The sequence below is a fragment of the Corylus avellana genome, chromosome 10, assembly GCF_965113065.1.
Source record: "Corylus avellana chromosome 10, dhCorAvel1.hap1.2, whole genome shotgun sequence".
Lineage (NCBI taxonomy): Eukaryota > Viridiplantae > Streptophyta > Magnoliopsida > Fagales > Betulaceae > Corylus > Corylus avellana.
Window position 1 is genome coordinate 20,012,507 of NC_142499.1, and position 18,048 is coordinate 20,030,554.

At 36.1% G+C, this 18,048-nt stretch overlaps 4 protein-coding genes across 4 annotated transcripts; 3 read left to right on the top strand and 1 right to left on the bottom strand.

The window, feature by feature from the left end:
- The first annotated feature begins 1,635 nt into the window (after positions 1-1,635).
- LOC132161836 (NADPH-dependent aldo-keto reductase, chloroplastic) lies at positions 1,636-5,385 on the top strand. The gene is made up of 7 exons (XM_059572036.2): positions 1,636-1,928; positions 3,057-3,107; positions 3,967-4,043; positions 4,166-4,253; positions 4,421-4,696; positions 4,896-5,141; positions 5,221-5,385. Exons 1-7 carry the CDS (start codon positions 1,809-1,811, stop codon positions 5,305-5,307), a joined length of 945 nt encoding a protein of 314 aa, XP_059428019.2. The 5' UTR covers positions 1,636-1,808; the 3' UTR covers positions 5,308-5,385.
- A 959-nt stretch (positions 5,386-6,344) lies between these two features.
- LOC148583479 (uncharacterized) lies at positions 6,345-7,049 on the bottom strand. The gene has a single exon (XM_088511432.1). It carries the CDS (start codon positions 7,047-7,049, stop codon positions 6,345-6,347), a length of 705 nt encoding a protein of 234 aa, XP_088367558.1.
- Positions 7,050-8,934: 1,885 nt separating this feature from the next.
- LOC132161838 (NADPH-dependent aldo-keto reductase, chloroplastic) lies at positions 8,935-11,757 on the top strand. The gene is made up of 7 exons (XM_059572037.2): positions 8,935-9,171; positions 9,296-9,346; positions 9,700-9,776; positions 9,914-10,001; positions 10,367-10,642; positions 10,776-11,054; positions 11,472-11,757. The coding sequence occupies exons 1-7, from the start codon at positions 9,052-9,054 to the stop codon at positions 11,556-11,558; spliced, it is 978 nt and encodes a 325-aa protein (XP_059428020.2). The 5' UTR covers positions 8,935-9,051; the 3' UTR covers positions 11,559-11,757.
- Positions 11,758-14,341: 2,584 nt separating this feature from the next.
- LOC132192350 (uncharacterized protein At2g39795, mitochondrial) lies at positions 14,342-16,649 on the top strand. Its single transcript, XM_059607662.2, has 3 exons — positions 14,342-14,656; positions 15,699-16,036; positions 16,127-16,649. The coding sequence occupies exons 1-3, from the start codon at positions 14,399-14,401 to the stop codon at positions 16,284-16,286; spliced, it is 756 nt and encodes a 251-aa protein (XP_059463645.2). The 5' UTR covers positions 14,342-14,398; the 3' UTR covers positions 16,287-16,649.
- Positions 16,650-18,048: the final 1,399 nt, after the last annotated feature.

The following is an 18,048-nucleotide window of genomic DNA, read 5'->3' on the forward strand; positions in this document are numbered from 1 at the left end:
TCTTCTTTGACGACACCCTTCTTGAGAAGGTTGTCTTTGGTGGGAAGTATGTTTGAACATGCCCCTCCACATAAAAACCTTTGAAGCATTTGGCACCTAAAGGTTCCAAACTATCTTCCAAAGGTGATTGTACCCCGACCGGCGAGAGCCTTCCCCCATTCTTGCTACTTGCCTATCCTTCTCAAGATGGTATGTACTTCGAACCGTGAACTTACCCATGGTAGTAGGTCTCCAAATCAATGTGTCAGCTCTTCGATATCTACTCATCAGTAAGCTGCAAATCAGTGTGGCTTCATCGTTCGTGAATATTTCCTGAATCGATTTTGTATTCCAGCCCCCCATATGCCGATCAATGAGTGCCTCCACCTTTGCATCCCTTGGTAACCTAGAGGTTAGAGCACAATGACTGGACTGCATAGGACGTTGGGCAAGGGAGCGGAGTGAACGTCGTGATAGCGACGTTCACGGAGCAGAAGTCTATTGGCTTATGGGCGTAATTAAGTTTGGGGGGGGGGGGGGGGGGAACGATTAGGTTTTGGGGGTGTGGGGGCAACACCCCCATGGCACAGTACTGATTATTTTGAGGATTTCCTTAATAAGTCCGTACAAGTAGAGTTTATGATTTCTTTTCTATATATATGTATGATGTAACCCTGAATCATTAAGAGTAAAAATATTGCCCCCTTGCCGCCTCTCTGTGGACGTAGACAAATTGTCGAATCACATATATCTGTGTGTCGACTCTCTCTCTCTTAATTTCTCTCTTTTCCATTCTATATTGTTCATCAATTATTGTGCACGGTAACAACACAAGCCATCCATAAAGAGCTCTCAGGCTGAAATTAAGTTTTGCCATGCAAAAGAGGGTCGACTTCCCAATTTTACCGACAGTAGGAACTCCTTAAGAAAATATTTTGCCTGAAGTATTTGACCCGCCAATTAATTAAGTAATGCTGGATGGGCAATTGTATGATTGTTGTGATTAATAAATGTGAAACTATACCCATGAGAGAATATGATTCTCTCAATTTCAAATGAAATGAATAGGAAAAAAAAAAGTGAAATGCATGAGTCACTTCATTGTTAGAATTTATTGTTATTATATCTGACGGTATAAATGATGTCAAGTAATAAATATATTAACATGCCATTCAAAAAATTTAAAATATATTGACATCATTTACATTGTTAGATATGACAACATTAAATCTTAACTGTGAAATGACTGATCTTTATTTCACTTAAGATCATTGTCCGTCAAGAAGTAATACTTCAAATCAATTCATCGCATAAAAAAAAAAAAAAAAAGATTTGGCTCAGGTGTTATATAAAAAAAAAAAGAAAAATAGAGGAGTTTTCTTATAATTTTTTCAACTATTCAGATTTAATTTCACTTTTTCTATTTCTCCTATAAAACTTAAAATTAATTCTGTACCATTGAAAAAACTATACTAATTCTTTTTTACAACACCTATCCCAAATACAAAAGAATAATAATAAAAAAAAAATCAAAGTTGGAAGGAGAGGTGAAATGATTTCCATTTTATAAGGTATGCATTTTAATTTTCCAAAAAGGAAAAACATGGCCGTTAGCTGTTACGGAATCATAATTTTGATCAACGGCCAAGCGCGAGAACCAAAAGGTCCATCAATTTCGTGGCCCCCATCTGATCTGATTGGTCCTTCAGATAACGGTGATGATACATTCAAAACGCCCGCCATCTCTGTTCGTCTCTGCGTCCATACCAGTTCATCCCGCTATACCAGTAACCAGTGTGCAGTAAACGCGCTTCGAGGAAAGTGAGAAAATGGCGGATGGAATTCGATTCTTCCAGTTGAACACAGGAGCTAAGATCCCTTCGGTAGGGCTCGGCACGTATCAGGCTGACCCTGGCATCGCCGGTGAAGCTGTCGCCTTCGCGATCAAGGTATTCTTCTTCACCTTCTTTAGAGTAATTGATCCCTTGTTATATAATTTACAAGAAATGAAAGAGTTTCCGGTTGATTAATTTAGTGCCTTAAGAACTAGGGTGATCGTATATTTGCTTATGCAACATCTCAAATTCTCTGTTTTCTCCCCTTTTCCCTTTGAGTTATTAAGTTCGAGTCCATCATTCTTTTTTCTTTTATTGTTTCTTGTCGAGATAATATACCATTCAATTAAAAATAAAAAATAAAAAAAATTTATGGTATAAGGGTTCTTTCTATTATTAGCTTCGGATTATAAACTAAAAATCACATAAAATGTGAATCCAATGGGTTGCTTTCGAATAAATCATAAATGGTGAGGCAGTTTCAGCTACGGCTTTGACTATCAATATTTCATCTGATCTTCACATTGAATTAAGTTGCTTTAACTCCAAACTCGCTACATCACGGAGGACATATGACAATTTCAACACTCGAATGGATACCAAGGAAAAAGAAAGAAATGGCTATGAATTAATGACTCTCTGATCGTATTGAACCCATGTTGGTTGAAAGATCAACAAAGCCAGAAAGGAGGAAAATGGTCTTTTCATATTAGCCAATCCTCTCTTAACATAATCTCAAACTAAATTAAGTAAGTGTATGTAGCAGCCTTACAATTGAAACTTGGAGATGCTCCTAATGGTTAGATACATCTTACAATTAAAGCTTTGAGATGCTTCTAAATGTTCGCTGAAGAAGAACATAACAAAGGTCTCAATTTACAAATGTTTGAAGCACAAGTATAAAAGGAAATTAGGGTCTTAAAGTTAAAATTCACTAAAGCACATGGGGGTTGTTGCATATTTTTCCTATAATGCTTAACTACAAGATAAATAATGGAGCATGATTGTTTAGAAGGGTAATGCACTTTTGGATGGTTTTCTTTCGTAACAAAAATGTTGGTAATGTTAGAAAGTTATATGATTGTATAGATTTAGGAAATAGGATTCAGCAGGGTTCGGTTAGGTGGTTAGTGTCTTTTCTTAATAATCAATTATGATATATTTTCTTTTGTATTTCTGTTTATAACATCTGTCGAAGCACTGCACAGCATGAACCTCTTTTTTCTTTTGTGTCTGTGGCAGGTTGGATATCGGCATATTGATTGTGCTAAACTTTATGGCAATGAGAAGGAGGTAATTCTAGCATCAAACATTGTATATCATCTTTTTGTCTTTAATGTTACTGTATGGTATGTGAAAGTTAACGCTTGATTTGCTCAGTCATTGCTGAAGACTAGCAATTCCTTTGACCAGCAATTTCCTTTGTGTAATTTGGAATTGTTATTAGAATTCTCTTTCACCTTTTTGGCGTAGATCACTCTTTAAATGTTCCTCCTAGTCATCCCCTGAAACAGGGCAATGTAAGAGATTTAGTTGACCCAGTTAATAGTCACGTTTAATATGTTTCTTTGACTTAAGACTGTCTGCGGAGTTTTCTTGAACTGCTGGAGCTCTTAGATAGGCGCCGAAAACTCTAGTCTTTTTCTCGTAAGTTTCCTAATGAGATGAAGAATAAGAGACAAGATGATCCAGGAAGTTGCTCTAAAAATTTCCTGAAGATATCTGAATACATCTTACTATGTGCAAGAGTGTTACTTTGTACAAGACACTTGCCTCCTTAGCTGCTTCTTTTTTTCTTTTTCTTTTTATTTCTTTTCAGAAAAGCTGATTTGTTTTTCCTCTCTTTTATTTATCTTCTCTATGCGCTTCTGGTGAATATTAAAATTCATTTACTGTGGTTGACCCATGTTTATTTGTGCACAAGATACTTTCTCAAGTAATGAAACAACTTTTTTTTTTTTTTTCTTTATTATTTTTCTTTCTTTTTTTCTTTGATAGGAAGCTGTAGTTTCATATTATACTATTGTTAAAACGGTAGCATATACCATAGACATTTGTTATGTTAAGTTGCTAAGTGGCTTCACCCTCATTTGCTATGACAGTTAAGAGTGTAGTCATGTCGTGACCTAATTTCTGGTTTGACTTTGTGTAGATTGGGTCTGCTTTGAGGAAGCTTTTTAATGATAGTGTAGTGAAGCGTGAGGACTTATGGATCACCTCCAAACTCTGGTTTGTTCCCTTTTTGACTTGAAATGCTACCAAGCTTTCTCTAATATAAAATCAATTATAGTTGCATAGCATGTGTTCGGGACCATTTTTCACTGTCTAACTTGAACTAGATTTATTTGCAGGTGTACTGATCACGCGCCAGAAGATGTACCAGAGGCATTAGACAAAACATTGCAGGACTTGCTACTTGACTATCTGGATCTGTATCTAGTATGTACTAAGCTTGAACTTTCCTTGAATGTCGCTAGTTTTTTGATATATACATGAATTTCCTTCCCAGTCAAAATAGGATAAAGTTATATCACCAGCATGTCCTTTTGTTCTGACTTAGTATCCATCCATCACTCAATTACTGAGTGGGCTAATTTATTTTGTAGATCCACTGGCCAGTTAGCATGAAGAAGGGGTCAGTTGGTTTTAAGCCTGAAAATCTTACCCAACCTGACATACTAAGTACATGGAAAGCAATGGAAGCGCTCTATGATTCTGGAAAAGCTCGAGCTATTGGAGTAAGCAATTTCTCTTCAAAGAAGCTTGGGGACCTGTTGGAGGTAGCACGAGTGCCTCCTGCTGTTAACCAAGTGGAGTCTCACCCTTCATGGCAGCAGCCAGGATTACATGCATTTTGTAAATCGAAAGGTGTTCACTTATCTGTGAGTATGCAGATATAAAGTGGTCTATAATTTCTATGTTCTAAAGAGTGAAAGAAACAGAATTTATGCAAGTAAATCTTGCAGAACAGACTAATGGGAAGAGCTTGAGAAACAAAATGGATCTGCTTTCATTTATTTGTGATTTTTGAACAACCCTCCATTTTCCAGTGACTCAATGAAGAACTTTTTCTTATTTCAGGGGTATAGACCATTGGGTGCACCTAGCACGGGGTATGAGATGGAGGTACTTAAGAATCCAATTCTCAAAATGGTTGCAGAGAAATTGGGGAAGACTCCTGCACAAGCAGCTCTTCGTTGGGGGCTACAAATGGGTCACAGTGTACTGCCTAAAAGCACAAATGAAGCAAGGATCAAGGAAAATTTTGATGTTTTTGACTGGTCTATACCTGAAGATTTGTTTGCCAGGTTATCTGAAATTGAGCAGGCAAGTAGCCTAGTCCTATTCTTATAAAGTGCACTACAATATACATTAGTAAAATTTTGGTATATATATATTCACGCAGGAGAGGCTGGGTAAGGGCACAGCTTTTGTTCATGAGACGTTGGGTGCCTACAAGACCATTGAAGAACTCTGGGATGGTGAACTGTGAGCAGACATCAGATATTTGAAACATTGTGGTATTTCTTGTCCTGTTTGATAACAAATTACTTGATTTTCTATGCTTTTTCACTTTGTACGGGCGTGCCTTGCACGCCGCGTGCTGTTTGCATTTACCCGTAGTTGTCAGGGATTGCATGCATTTTTTCTCCTTTAGAAAATTGAAGTAAATAAAGGAGCGCTTGCTTGTTATAGCACGTTAGGTTTATGAGAGATTTGTACGTGCCCACTGCCCGGTAATATAGCAAATGTACTGGTGAAAAAGTCATTTAAATCAATGAAATGCCAATTTATTTACCAAAAATAAATATATATAGAAGATCCTTTTCCGTGGGGATGTCTCATAAAATTAAAAATCTCTCTCTACATTAACATTTAATGTACAACGTATATACTAATTACTAAATGATAAATGTTATATATAACATTTTTATTCTCTAATTATCTCATAATATTGATGTGGTAGTTTTAACGAATCCTTATATATATATATATATATATATATATATATATATATATATATAATTCAAGAGTTGGTTGGAAACTGCAGAAAATATATATATATAATTCAAGAGTTGGTTGGAAACTGCAGAAAATGATCCTCTCTATTTCTTTTATTTAGTGCATTTTGAGGAATAGGATCCTCTCCATTTCAAAATCCCTCCATTTCCTCCATTTAGTGCATTTTGAAGGGTATTGCATTTAATGCACTACCCTTATTAAAACTTTTGGACAACACTACCCTTCACAATGCACTAAGGGTAGTGTTGTTTAAAAGTTTTAATGATGGTAGTACATTAAATGCACTACCCTTCAAAATTCACTAAATTATTGAAGAAATTGAGAATAATTGAAATAGAAATGATTCTTTTTCTAAAACTGTCATATTAATATTATGAGATAAAATCTAGTTTCTAGCCTTACTTTTTGAATGGATGCATTGCTAACAAAGTGATTTAATGCTTTCTAATTAAGGTTGAAAGATGGAACGAATTTTTTTTTTTTTTTTTAATCAAATGCGGGAAAAGGTTACAAGGGAGGATCATTCCCACTCTTGATCCTAATAGAAGAGAGAATGGGAGATACTATAGGAATGCTTCCAAACACAAGGTTAGAAGCGGCCCACTTAGCAAACCAATGTGCCCTAAAATTAGCACAACGTGACACTTTCAAAGCCTTACAACTTTGAAAAGAAGAAAAAATAAGAGAGATATCCTTCACTACACTAGAAAAGTTCCAATCTCTAAACACCAAGGGGTTATTAATGGCAGTTATCACCGTGAGAGCGTCCCCTTCAAGAAGTAAGTCTGAACAACCATGAGAAGCAGCAAGTTGAGAGGCTAACAAGGCAACATGAGATTCCCCTAAGGTAACATCAACAGAAGATAAACGTTTTGAAGCAGCAGCAAGAATACAGCCATAAGAATCTGAAAGCACAGCTGCTGCCACAGAAAAATCATTTCTAATAGCCACATCAAAGTTGGCCTTGAAAATCCCAGCAGGCGGAGGAGACCAAACAGAGTTGGATACAGATGAATGCCAAGCTGAGAGGTGAGTTCTGAACGAGGTGAAAATCTGCTTGATTGAAGTTTTGATCTCCGGATGTTGAGCTTTATGAATGATTTGATTCCTAGAAAACCAAATGTGGTCCAAAACCACTGCTGCACAGATTTGAAATCTCCAAACATCTTCCTTAGGAATGAATAGAAATTGATGAGGCTTGACAACAGCCATAATCCAGTGAGAAATAGGCAAGGTGCTGAAAGAAGAATTATCAATAGGCCATTATATGTTCCTCCAAAGAATCCTAGCAAAAGAACAACCAAGGAAAATATGTTGCAAAGTCTCCTCAGGACCATTGCAAAAAGGACAAATCCAAGCATCAGGATCCTGAGAGGGAATAATTCTGCATATTTTAGCTCTAACAGGGAGCATATCCCAAGTAATCTTCCAAAGAAGATGTTTTAATCGATGCTGTAATTTCAAGCCCCAAAGGCAGTATTTCAAGCCCCAAAGGCAGTGATGGAACGAATTAAATGCTGAGTGAAGATGGAAAGTCTGAAAAGTGTTAAAGAGGGCAGTATCTTATTCAATTAAAAATGTCTTTGTAACTTTCCACTTTCTTTTCTATTTCTCCCTCTGAAGTCTCATTCAAAAATTGAATGAATTTCCAGCTTCATGATATGATTTTCTTTTGCCTTGAATATAGTTCAGGTCCTTGATTTAGCAATTTCATATAAATAAGTTTTTTAAAATTAAAATTGATAAAACCTTAACAATGTCACGAGTGAATTGACCATATTATCAATGAAAAAAGTGATGTTAGAAAAACTTAAATATAAAAAATTAACTAGTAATTTTGAATCACGATTTTAAATTATATATATATATATATATATATATATATATATATAAATTAACATAAAAATTAGTTAATTAATTGCCATAAGAAACGACAATTTTTAAAACAGTCCAAAGGTTGACATATTTGGTACTGTGTCACCTCCGGTCACCGGTGGGTTTTGCGTAAAGACTAAAGGGTATTATTGGCACATGGCGTGGAACATGTGCGCGTGTGGTGGAGAAGGGGTTTGGGTGGGGACGAAGAGGATGCTGGCCGCTGGAGAGAGCGGGAAGGAGCTCCGTCTCCGTGGATGGAGAAAGTTGACGAAGAGCACCAGATTGGGCTTGAGAGCCACGTGTCTGTCCAACATGTACGGTGCGTGCATGAGACGCGCGTAAAGAAAAGACGGTCGAGGTTTCTCGTGTGGGCGGAGGTGAGAGAATGATCATTGCTTGGGAATGAATGGCCCTGTTTGCCCCTCAATCCCCAAAAAAAATTCTTTTTACCTCAAAATTAATCTCAAACATTTCTACTTTTTATATCACATCAATCATTTTTTTTTTATTATTCAAATAAAAAAATCACTACAAAACAAATTTTTTACATTTTTTTATATAAAATATATTTTTTCATTTTTCCTCAAAAACTTTTTCACTAAAACCAATCAAATATATATTCTTTAAAAAATACTACAGTACCGGCCCTAAAACAGTACCTTCCAGGGCCAATGGCAAACAGGGCCAATGGTTTCAACCAGAACCAGGCATTTCGAATGTGGCCAAGAACACACGTGACACGTCATCCCACCTTACACTCCACAAGATCCATTCAGCCAATTCCACCCAAAAACAGACAAAAACTCTCACTTTAATTTGCATTTTTTATACAAAAAAGGCATAAACATTTTCATGGACCCCACCCAGGTTATCGAATTAAGTTAATTAAGCAAATCAGCAGGAACAAGTTCTCCTATGGTTCGTTGTTTTCTTAAATCTTAATTATTATTAAAATTTGCCTTATCAATCATTGTTATTTTTAAAATATAGCTAAATATAATAAATACTGACAATTAATTGTTAAATAACTTAAATTACTTGTTTTAATAATTAAAATTCGGAAAAATATTTACGTTATAACATAAATCTGACCGCTCCTTCAGACAAACAGCGACGATTCAATCTCAACGCCGAATCTTACCTACACGTGGCGGTATAGAAAAAGAAGATGACTGGGGCCTCTCGCCCGCGCAGGCCGTTTATAAAAGACGGAGATGCCTATTCGTCTTCCTTCACACTCTCATTGCCCCACTCTCTGTCTCTCTCTGTTCGTCCTTGCGTTAGTTGCGTGTCCATATCAGCAGCGTAGCACTCGCCTTTGGAGGAAAGCGTTAAAATGGCGGACGGAATTCGATTCTTTGAACTGAACACCGGAGCTAAGATCCCCTCGGTAGGGCTCGGCACGTGGCAGTCCGACCCTGGCCTCGTCGGCGAAGCCGTCGCCACCGCCATCAAGGTCTTCTTCTTGTTCACCTTCTTATTTCTCACCGTTTGATGATGGCGATGACGATGACGATCATGGTCATGATGATGAATCATTTGATTTCTCTCTCATCCAAACATGTTTACTTGTGCTGCAGGTTGGGTACCGCCATATCGATTGTGCTCAGATCTACGGCAATGAGAAGGAGGTAAATGTTAAATTATCACAACTTAATCATTTCAATTATGTTCTATAATTCCCATTCACGCGTTCGAACGTCTTCTAAATAGACGTCTGTTCTGATTCATATTAAATTATTATTTATTTCAGAAGTGCAATTAAAATTAGTAAACCTAATCATTTATATTATATTTTAACAATTCAAAAAACATATTAATCATATCCATGGTTCTCCAGTTCGCAGTACCACATAACTATGACTAGTTTCTCTCTGTGGTTGATCTAAGCTTGTTGATTAGAAAAGAATTGATGTGAAATTAATTGTTTTCTGATGCATATGAAATAATTGGTAACCCATTGCCTACTCCTCATTTGTTGTAGATTGGTTTGGTCCTGAAGAAGTTGTTTGAAGATGAGGTGGTGAAGCGTGAGGATTTGTGGATTACCTCCAAACTCTGGTGTTTTTTTTTTCTTCAATTTCTAGTATTCCGTTAATGCTAAACTGATACTGCTGCGTGTTTGTTGCCTTAATGAGCGAGTCTTTGATCTTATCTAGTTTGATTTTGTGCATTCTAAAATTGAGGTGATCCAACAGGTGTACTGATCATGCACCCGAAGATGTTCCGCAGGCATTGGATAGAACTTTGCGAGACTTGCAGCTTGATTATATTGACTTGTACCTTGTATGTATTACTGGTCAAAGCTTTGTTCAATTTTGGGTCTGTAACGTCTGTTGAAACTTGATATAAGAGTTTTTGCATTAATGCACCCTGTATTCTTTGGGGTGTAATTGATGGAAAAATTGCCTAGACCTACCTAATTGAAGGTGAAATGGAAGAGGGTTTTGTGGATGCCTTCGCATATGGTATACAAAACAAATTATGCCCAAATCATGAAATCCCCCGACTCTAGTTTCCGTGCTTCTAATTTTCCTGGAAAATTACAGTTTTGGGATAATAGTTTTGCACATCATTATTTTTCAACTTGAGAATATTTTATTGAGGACATTATTCAACTGTAACTAAATAAGGCTGGTTGGTTTTTTAAGATGCATTGGCCAGTTGCGATGAAGAAGGGTTCAATAGGCTTTAAGCCTGAAAACCTTGTTCAACCAGATATACCTAGCACATGGAAGGCAATGGAAGCACTCTATGATTCTGGCAAGGCTCGAGCTCTTGGAGTAAGCAATTTCTCTTCAAAGAAATTGGCTGATTTACTCGAGGTAGCTCGTATTCCTCCCTCTGTTTGCCAGGTTGAATGCCATCCTTCCTGGCGGCAGACCAAGCTACGTGAATTTTGTAAATCCAAGGGAGTTCACCTATCTGTGAGTATGCAAATTTTGAATTGCTTTTAGGTTTGAAGATAGTTCATCTATCTTTGATTAGGCAAATCTTTGTTTCCCTTGTAATCTTGTGTTATGCAGAAGTTCTGTTAAAACTTTGATACTTTTTATACAGGGATATTCACCTTTAGGTTCTCCTGGCACCACTTGGCTGAAGAGTGATGTCCTCAAGAATCCAATCCTAGTTAAGGTTGCGGAGAAACTAGGCAAGACTCCTGCACAAGTTGCCATTCGTTGGGGCCTGCAAATGGGTCATAGTGTGCTTCCAAAGAGTACAAATGAGCCAAGGATCAAGGAGAACTTTGATGTCTTCGACTGGTCAATACCTGAAGACTTGTTTGCCAAGTTCTCTGAAATTGAGCAGGCAAGTACTCGGTTGAATGCCATCATTATGGTTTATACTTCTCGAATTAATACACTATTTTTTCCGGACCTGGATCCTCTCCATTTCAAATCCATTTAGTTAAAACAAGAGGGCATTTTTGTCCAAAATAAATATTTTGGACAAGTTTTGGACAAAAATGTCTTCTTGTTTTAACTAATGGACCATTTTTTCCATGGGTAATTAATATATATATATATATATATATATTGCCAGCTCAAACACAGTAAACACGTCCTACAAATATGTTATAGATGAAATAGCCCTTGAAATTTTGTTGCTATAGCTTATCATTTGCTAATTCCCTTTACCATGATTTCAACGGGTTTCATTGGAGGATTGTGATAAGGTCAAAATGCCATATTATAATGAAATGTTCATGATGGGGACTCATAATTATCATAAAACTCTTCTCCTTAAATTGTGCAGGGAAGACTGGTGAAGGGGACCTCATTTGTCCATGAAACTTTTGGCGCATACAGGACTATTGAGGAATTCTGGGATGGTGAAATCTGACCAGTGAAGCAAGTACTGGTTTATTGGAGATAGGGCGGCAAAGTTATGTTCTATCATTTTCTGTTTTGTGGAGGGGCCATGGCCATGTAAGTTTTTAGTTGCATCTTTCAGTGACCATAGACGCCGCTAGATTGGCTTCGTTTCTGCTTGACAGTTCAGTGAATTTTAAGTTTTTGAAATGTGATCATGGTTGTGTTCACGGCGGTTCTTTAAGCGGGTGCCTGAGTTCCCGATAAAAATAAGGCCTCCAAATAGTAATATATTTTGCACAAGAAAAAGTTGTAGTATATTTGTAGTCTTTAATTATGCTTAATTTCTCAACGAGCCTATGAACCATGCTTTATATTAAGGTAGATAAAAACCGCTCTTTAACTGCTAACCGTTTAAGGTACAACGTGGTTTTGATTTTTTCTGAATTTTTTCTTTTTTTTTTTTTTAAAAAAAAAAAAAAAAAAAAAAAAAAACTAATAAAAACAACACTGATTATCATCGTACATAAAATGAAAAATTTTGATTGAATTTTGTGAATAACTTATTCACGTCAAATTTATAACAAATACAAAAGGACGTAAGTTTTTAGTTTTCATATATATATATATATATATATATATATATATATATATATGTATGTATGCCCAGTCTAGGGTGACATTGTTAGTCAAGTTAGATCCACAGAGAGTGTGAAGTCCATTGTGAGTTTGGACGACTAGTCCACTCTTATCTTTTCTTGTTTTTATCCAACATATGACGGTTCTGATCTACCTCCAGAGCACTATAGATTCCGGTTGGGTCATGCTCTTAAGGTTGATTTGCGCCACCGAATTTGAAGAATCGTGTTTTATATAAACTTTAAAATTATTATTATAATTATAATTATTATTTTAATTTAGTGATTTGAATTTTATCATAGTGTATGATTTGAACAATTCTTGTTTATTGATTTCATGACTTGTAGTTGAGAGGTTACAATATAACCTAAACTAAATACGAACTTTGTTTGCATGTCCATTTGTCATTGGACAAGCAAACTTTTTCTTTTTGCTAAGAACGTTTATTAAAGCACCTTTTGAATGCATTTTTTTTCTTTTCCGGAAAAAAAAGAAAAGAAAGAAAGAGGGATTCGAGCCTTTTGGTGCCAATTTGATATATTATTCTGCATTATATGTGAACAATCTGCTTATGGGTTATTGATACTACCAAAGCATTGTTTTATTCATCTCAATTTATTCAGATCGAGGCAACTCTTAACTCTTAAGGTCACATTGAGGAACATCAAAGCAAGTCTTCGTAACGACCTCAATGGATACTTGTCCTGATACAATTTCTATTATCCAAGGACAAAAAAAAAAAAAAAATCAAGTCATTAATGAAAATATAATAGTTCCATTATGATGTTAACGTAATTATATTATAACATTACACATTAAAGGAAACAATTATGTATAGTCAAAACATAAAATAAATTATGAACACTGTTCAACCAATTATTTATTGCTTTTAACTATATAAAAATTACATAACTTTTTAGCTCTAAACCCTCCATTTTAAATCTAATAGACAGAGTTTTTGTTCAGTCTTTTATTTTCTTATAGTTCATTTTCTGAGAGCAAACTATAGGCCGATGGCGAAGGAGTTATTCAAACATATAGAATAATTATCACTATGGTAAAGGCAGCAAAGAAAATTGCGATTAATAAGCATGTGCTTTTCAAATTCTTAAAAAATGCATATCACTTTTTTTAAAACTTTTTAAAACTGCTGTCAAACCCTAAAAAGATAGCCGCACAGAGAGATCATAGCAGAGTGGGGGGAGGGAGTTACGTCTCCCTCCTTCCCGCCCCCGTTCTCCTTTCCCTTGCACCTCCTTTTTCCCGCCTTCATCGTAAATCGAACAGGGTATGTATGTTAATGGTCCTCAGGGTGCTTTTTAGCGGCACGTGGCTGGTCAGTGGTGGCGTGTGGAATGCGTGAGGGTGTTGTTATTGTATTTTCATTGTTTTTAAATAAAAATATACTCACATTAGATATGCTTTTAGTAGTGATTTATGGGGTGAAGTTTTATTTGTTTTCTTAGGTTTTGTTCTCACGAATCCTTAAGAATAAAGGAATTGATTTTTGGTTAATCTTTTATTTTTCTTGTGGTTCATTTTTTGAGAGCAAACCATAGACCGATGACGAAGGAATTATCCAAGCATAAAGAAGAATTGTCACTATTGTAAAGCCAGCGAAGAGGATTGCGATTGATAAAGCATTAGTGAAGATTAAAAAAAAAAAAGTCAGAGGATCAAGGAATTGGCAGTGGATAGAGAATTTCCTGTAGCTTTGAAATTGTTTGGATTGTGACTTTTCATATATATTGTCTTATAATAGCTCGAGAGGCTATTGTGTATGTTATAAATAATGTTTGACTTGTGAAGATTTTAAATTATATCTTTGGCATTGTACCGAGTATTTTGCCTAATTTAATTGTTAGATCAATGAAGAGATAATTAATTAAAAAGTCCTACTACACAATTTGTATGAAGTTTATATTCTATTCCTTTTTCGGCTATTTGATTGACGAATGCGGAATGCCCTATTGGAGCCGTTTCTGGGCCTTTTTTTTATTTGAACAATGGGCCTTATTTCTTAGTCAGATTAAAAGTGGGGTTTTCCTGAGTCGCTTATAATAAGAAAGATAATTAATTGTGACTCCACAAGGCCCGCATAAAGGCCCAATAGAACTAAAACCCTAGAAGGGCATTGTCAAACAAATATAAGTAACAATTGCATTACGCTAATAGCACCAAAACGGCAAAACCCTCTTCCAAAACCCTGACGAGAAGCCAAAGCTCAACCAAATGTTGTCGTATTCCATGCTCCGCAGGGTCTCTTCGTCTGTACTTCCTCTCGCGACCCGAGCCGTCGGGTCTCCGAGAGCCTTCCGCGGCGTGGTCTCTGGTGCTCCCACCGCCGAGAGGGCCCACGCGCTGAGCCGGAGAAGCTTCGTCCCGACACTGCGCTTCTTCTCGGCGAGCATCGATAAGAGCCTTATTCGGGTACTCGAGTCCGAGATCCAATGCGCCGAGACTACTCCTAAGAAAACGACAGAATATTCGGTAAATATACGAGTCACTTATGGTTTATTGCTGGTATTTCATAAAAGTTGAAGGGCGTGTTTGGCTGTGGTTAATATTTCTCTGAAGATTGTTTATTTTAAAAGCTTCAAAGATCTTTTATTTTTTATTTTTCCTATTCAAAGCTCCAAACTTCCATTTGCGAAAGCAGTAACTTGTGAACAAAACAGGCACTAGAGATTTTAGGGCCTGAGCAAAAATTTGCTCATTTTCGCAGTTCAGTTCTGTATTCAGGTTACTTTTTTGTATGCTATATAGTTACCAATGTATGGTAATGGAAAAAACTGGATTTCTATTACTTTATTTTCAAATAGCGACCGATCAAACAGAGCCCATTAGGACCCATGCTGGAGGAATTTTGACTGTAAATTAGTATTTTTATTCTAAGCCGACAGGAAATGTTTAATTCTGTGAGTTTTCGGTTCTATCTTGAATCAAGAATTACTTTGGAATTGTGTTTTTTTCTTCTTAGTGTATGAACTAGGCCCAAAATGAAACTCTGTTTATTTTTTGGATTTGTCAAATTCTACCTATCCTATTGCATGCTTTTCTGCCATTTGGCCTACCCAGCAGCATACTTGAGAGTTTTGTACTCTGTGGTTCTGCTAATTCTGTTTATGTCATTCCTTTTGCTCTTTAAGTTTACCATTTTGAATTGGTTTTGGGATATAGCACGGCTTCAGTTTTTGCTTGATTTACTTGTTGACTTTAGTGCCAATTATCTATTAGTAATGCATGTATCGGGCACCTCTTTGTTAATCATGCTTGACGTGCCCCTCCCAAATCATATGAAGGATAAATTTGTCCTTTTTGTTCTTTGATTTAAGTCAATCAAGTTTTCAAATTTTTTAGTCTCATTCTCTTATATTCTTATGCCTATTTTCTAGCTTTAAAAGTTGCACGCAAGAAGCAGAGAAAAAAGTTTGGTTTTTCCGCCCCTGTGGGGTTGGGGTTGGGGTTGTTCAGGTTGAATATATGTTCTTGTATTGATGATCTGTTGATGTCCATGCCTTTTTATTTTCAGGATGGGCAGCCCGTAGGATTCCCTTTTCAAATTGAAGACAGACCTGGAGAAAGAACTGTATTACTTACTAGAAGCTTCGAAGACGAAATCATCAAGGTTGAAGCTGACATCCCTCAAATTGGAACTGAGGATGAGGAAGAGGAAGAGGATGGTGATGAGGATGATGAAAAAGGTGATATTGAGACGATTCCTTTGTTTGTGACTATCACGAAAGAAAGTGGAATGTCTTTGCAGTTCGGTGTCACAGCTTCGTACGGTGAGATTTGCATTGATAGCTTGGCAATTAAGCAGCCAGACGATTCTGAAGATCAGCTTGCATATGAAGGTCCTGAATTTAAGTAAGTTGTCCTAACCTATCACATTTTTGATCTCTCGTTAACTTCTTGGTAATCATTTTTATTCGTTATCTGAACTTTTTTTGGTGCCAGTGATTTGGATAAAAACTTGAAGAAGGCTTTCCACAAATATCTTGAATATCGAGGAATCAATCTCGGTACGGCCAAGTTCTTGGGTGAGTACATGCGCAACAAGGACAGTAAGGAGTATCTTTTGTGGTTGAACAACATCAAGAGTTTCGTTGAGAAGTGACTTCATTTACAATTCCTTGCAATCTTATGGTCTTGGGAGGGTTGTAGACCTTTGTTTATTCGAGATTTCATCTGCTGTACTTGTATCACGTTAAGGGAGGAGGATTATACCTATAAATCATGAGAAATAGGTCAAGTGAATTGAACCCTCCAAAACATGGCTCTCTTGATAATTTTGAGTCCCTGTTAGACATTAACAGGCCAAAAACAGTGACCTAAAGTTTATTTCGTAGTAGAATGTTCATGGCTGCATGAAGCAGCTGTTCTAGTGACTAAAAGATCGGCTGTTGCAGCATTCTTCCTTTTTCGGGATTTGAAAGAAAGTAATTATTTTAGATAAATCCAGATGTATTGTGAAAATTAATGGTATGTACTCTTCATATTGGCAGGCAATTCACTTTTTGGTTCGAAATTACTCTTTATTTGATTACTTACCGTATGTGGATAAAAAATAAGCTTAAAAAATTATGTAACTTTAGTTTTTTAGCTCTTGGAATGTAGAGAGTATGTATGACAAGAGTTAAATATAAAGTAGAGAAGAGAGGTTGTTAAATGATGTTTACATGAATTTTGTTAGATTTTTAGATAAAAGCTAATTATAAAGAGTCAATTGTAAATGTTCTATTAGTACCTAACAAATACCCCAAACCAACAAATAGAGTACAAAAGAAAGCCAAAGCTGGAAAAATATTTTTTTCAGTGGTGCAAATTCCCACTAAAAACCTCCTGCACAAAACATATAATAACACATGCCACCCAAAAAAAAAAAACACCAACTCAACTTTGCCTATTTTTAATACCCAAAAAAAAAACTTTAGCCTATTTTGAAAGAATCTGATCTAGAATCCCCCAACTGCACATAACTCCAAATTTTCCTTTGTCTTCTTAAACCCCCCTTTTGTCATAACCCGAGTTGTAACTTTCCATAGAAGAAAAATGTTAATGCACACTCTTGTAATGCGGCAGTGAGTTATTATTGAATTTTGGATGAATTATTATTGAAATTTAGATCCAATAGTGATTTTCACAATTATGTCATGGAGTGTACACTTAAAAGTGTGGAATTTGGAGTGCATGTTGCATTTCTCTTCCATAAAATACTCTGCAAGACTTTTTCTTCTGATCTAATTGAATTACTATGTTTGATGTCATTACTGCAGCACCCCAACTCAGTCTATACAATGGTGCTTATGTGGAACACACACATCTCCCTTGAATCCCTATTTCAGCAACTTCTCACGTATTGATGAACTTTATTTTACAAAATAAAAGCATGCTTGGGAATCTAGTAATGCCAAGACATCCTGCGTGAAGATGGAGCGGCGTGAATTACTCTTTGATAACTCATGTCAGTCAATTGTAGTAAGAAAATTGGGGCATTTAGATCTTCAACGGTTCAAATGGACTGAAAGGGAGTTAGTTCTTGTTAAAGTATGGGCAAAATTGTCCAAAAAATGCTAAAGAGAACCAATTCCCCTCCGGTTCATTTGGACTGGAGAGGACATTGAGGTGCTCCTTATTTTGAGCCATGTGCCCGAATAGTAGCACTTTCTTTCATTGGGCTTTGGTTGGACTCATTGACCATTTAGTTGGGATTATCGACTACCATTTTCCCTTTTAATTTTGCCACATCAAAACATTTTTTTTAAAATAAAAAAAAATTAAAAATATTACCCAAAACATATTAACAAATGGAATCTTTCTTTTTTAAAAGCTTTGATTTGAAGAAGAAAATTTGTATCATATAGTACCATAAAAATTGC

Bases quoted from the DNA above. Each gene is read 5' to 3' on its own strand.
- LOC132192350 (XM_059607662.2), top strand. From the start codon at position 14,399: ATGTTGTCGTATTCCATGCTCCGCAGGGTCTCTTCGTCTGTACTTCCT. The intron at 14,657-15,698 runs GTAAATATACGA...TTTTATTTTCAG, and splicing joins AGAAAACGACAGAATATTCG to GATGGGCAGCCCGTAGGATT. The intron at 16,037-16,126 runs GTAAGTTGTCCT...TTTTGGTGCCAG, and splicing joins TATGAAGGTCCTGAATTTAA to TGATTTGGATAAAAACTTGA.
- LOC132161838 (XM_059572037.2), top strand. From the start codon at position 9,052: ATGGCGGACGGAATTCGATTCTTTGAACTGAACACCGGAGCTAAGATC. The intron at 9,172-9,295 runs GTCTTCTTCTTG...CTTGTGCTGCAG, and splicing joins CCGTCGCCACCGCCATCAAG to GTTGGGTACCGCCATATCGA. The intron at 11,055-11,471 runs GTTTATACTTCT...TAAATTGTGCAG, and splicing joins GGTTGAATGCCATCATTATG to GGAAGACTGGTGAAGGGGAC.
- LOC132161836 (XM_059572036.2), top strand. From the start codon at position 1,809: ATGGCGGATGGAATTCGATTCTTCCAGTTGAACACAGGAGCTAAGATC. The intron at 1,929-3,056 runs GTATTCTTCTTC...TGTCTGTGGCAG, and splicing joins CTGTCGCCTTCGCGATCAAG to GTTGGATATCGGCATATTGA. The intron at 4,044-4,165 runs GTTTGTTCCCTT...ATTTATTTGCAG, and splicing joins TGGATCACCTCCAAACTCTG to GTGTACTGATCACGCGCCAG.
- LOC148583479 (XM_088511432.1), bottom strand. From the start codon at position 7,049: ATGGCTGTTGTCAAGCCTCATCAATTTCTATTCATTCCTAAGGAAGAT.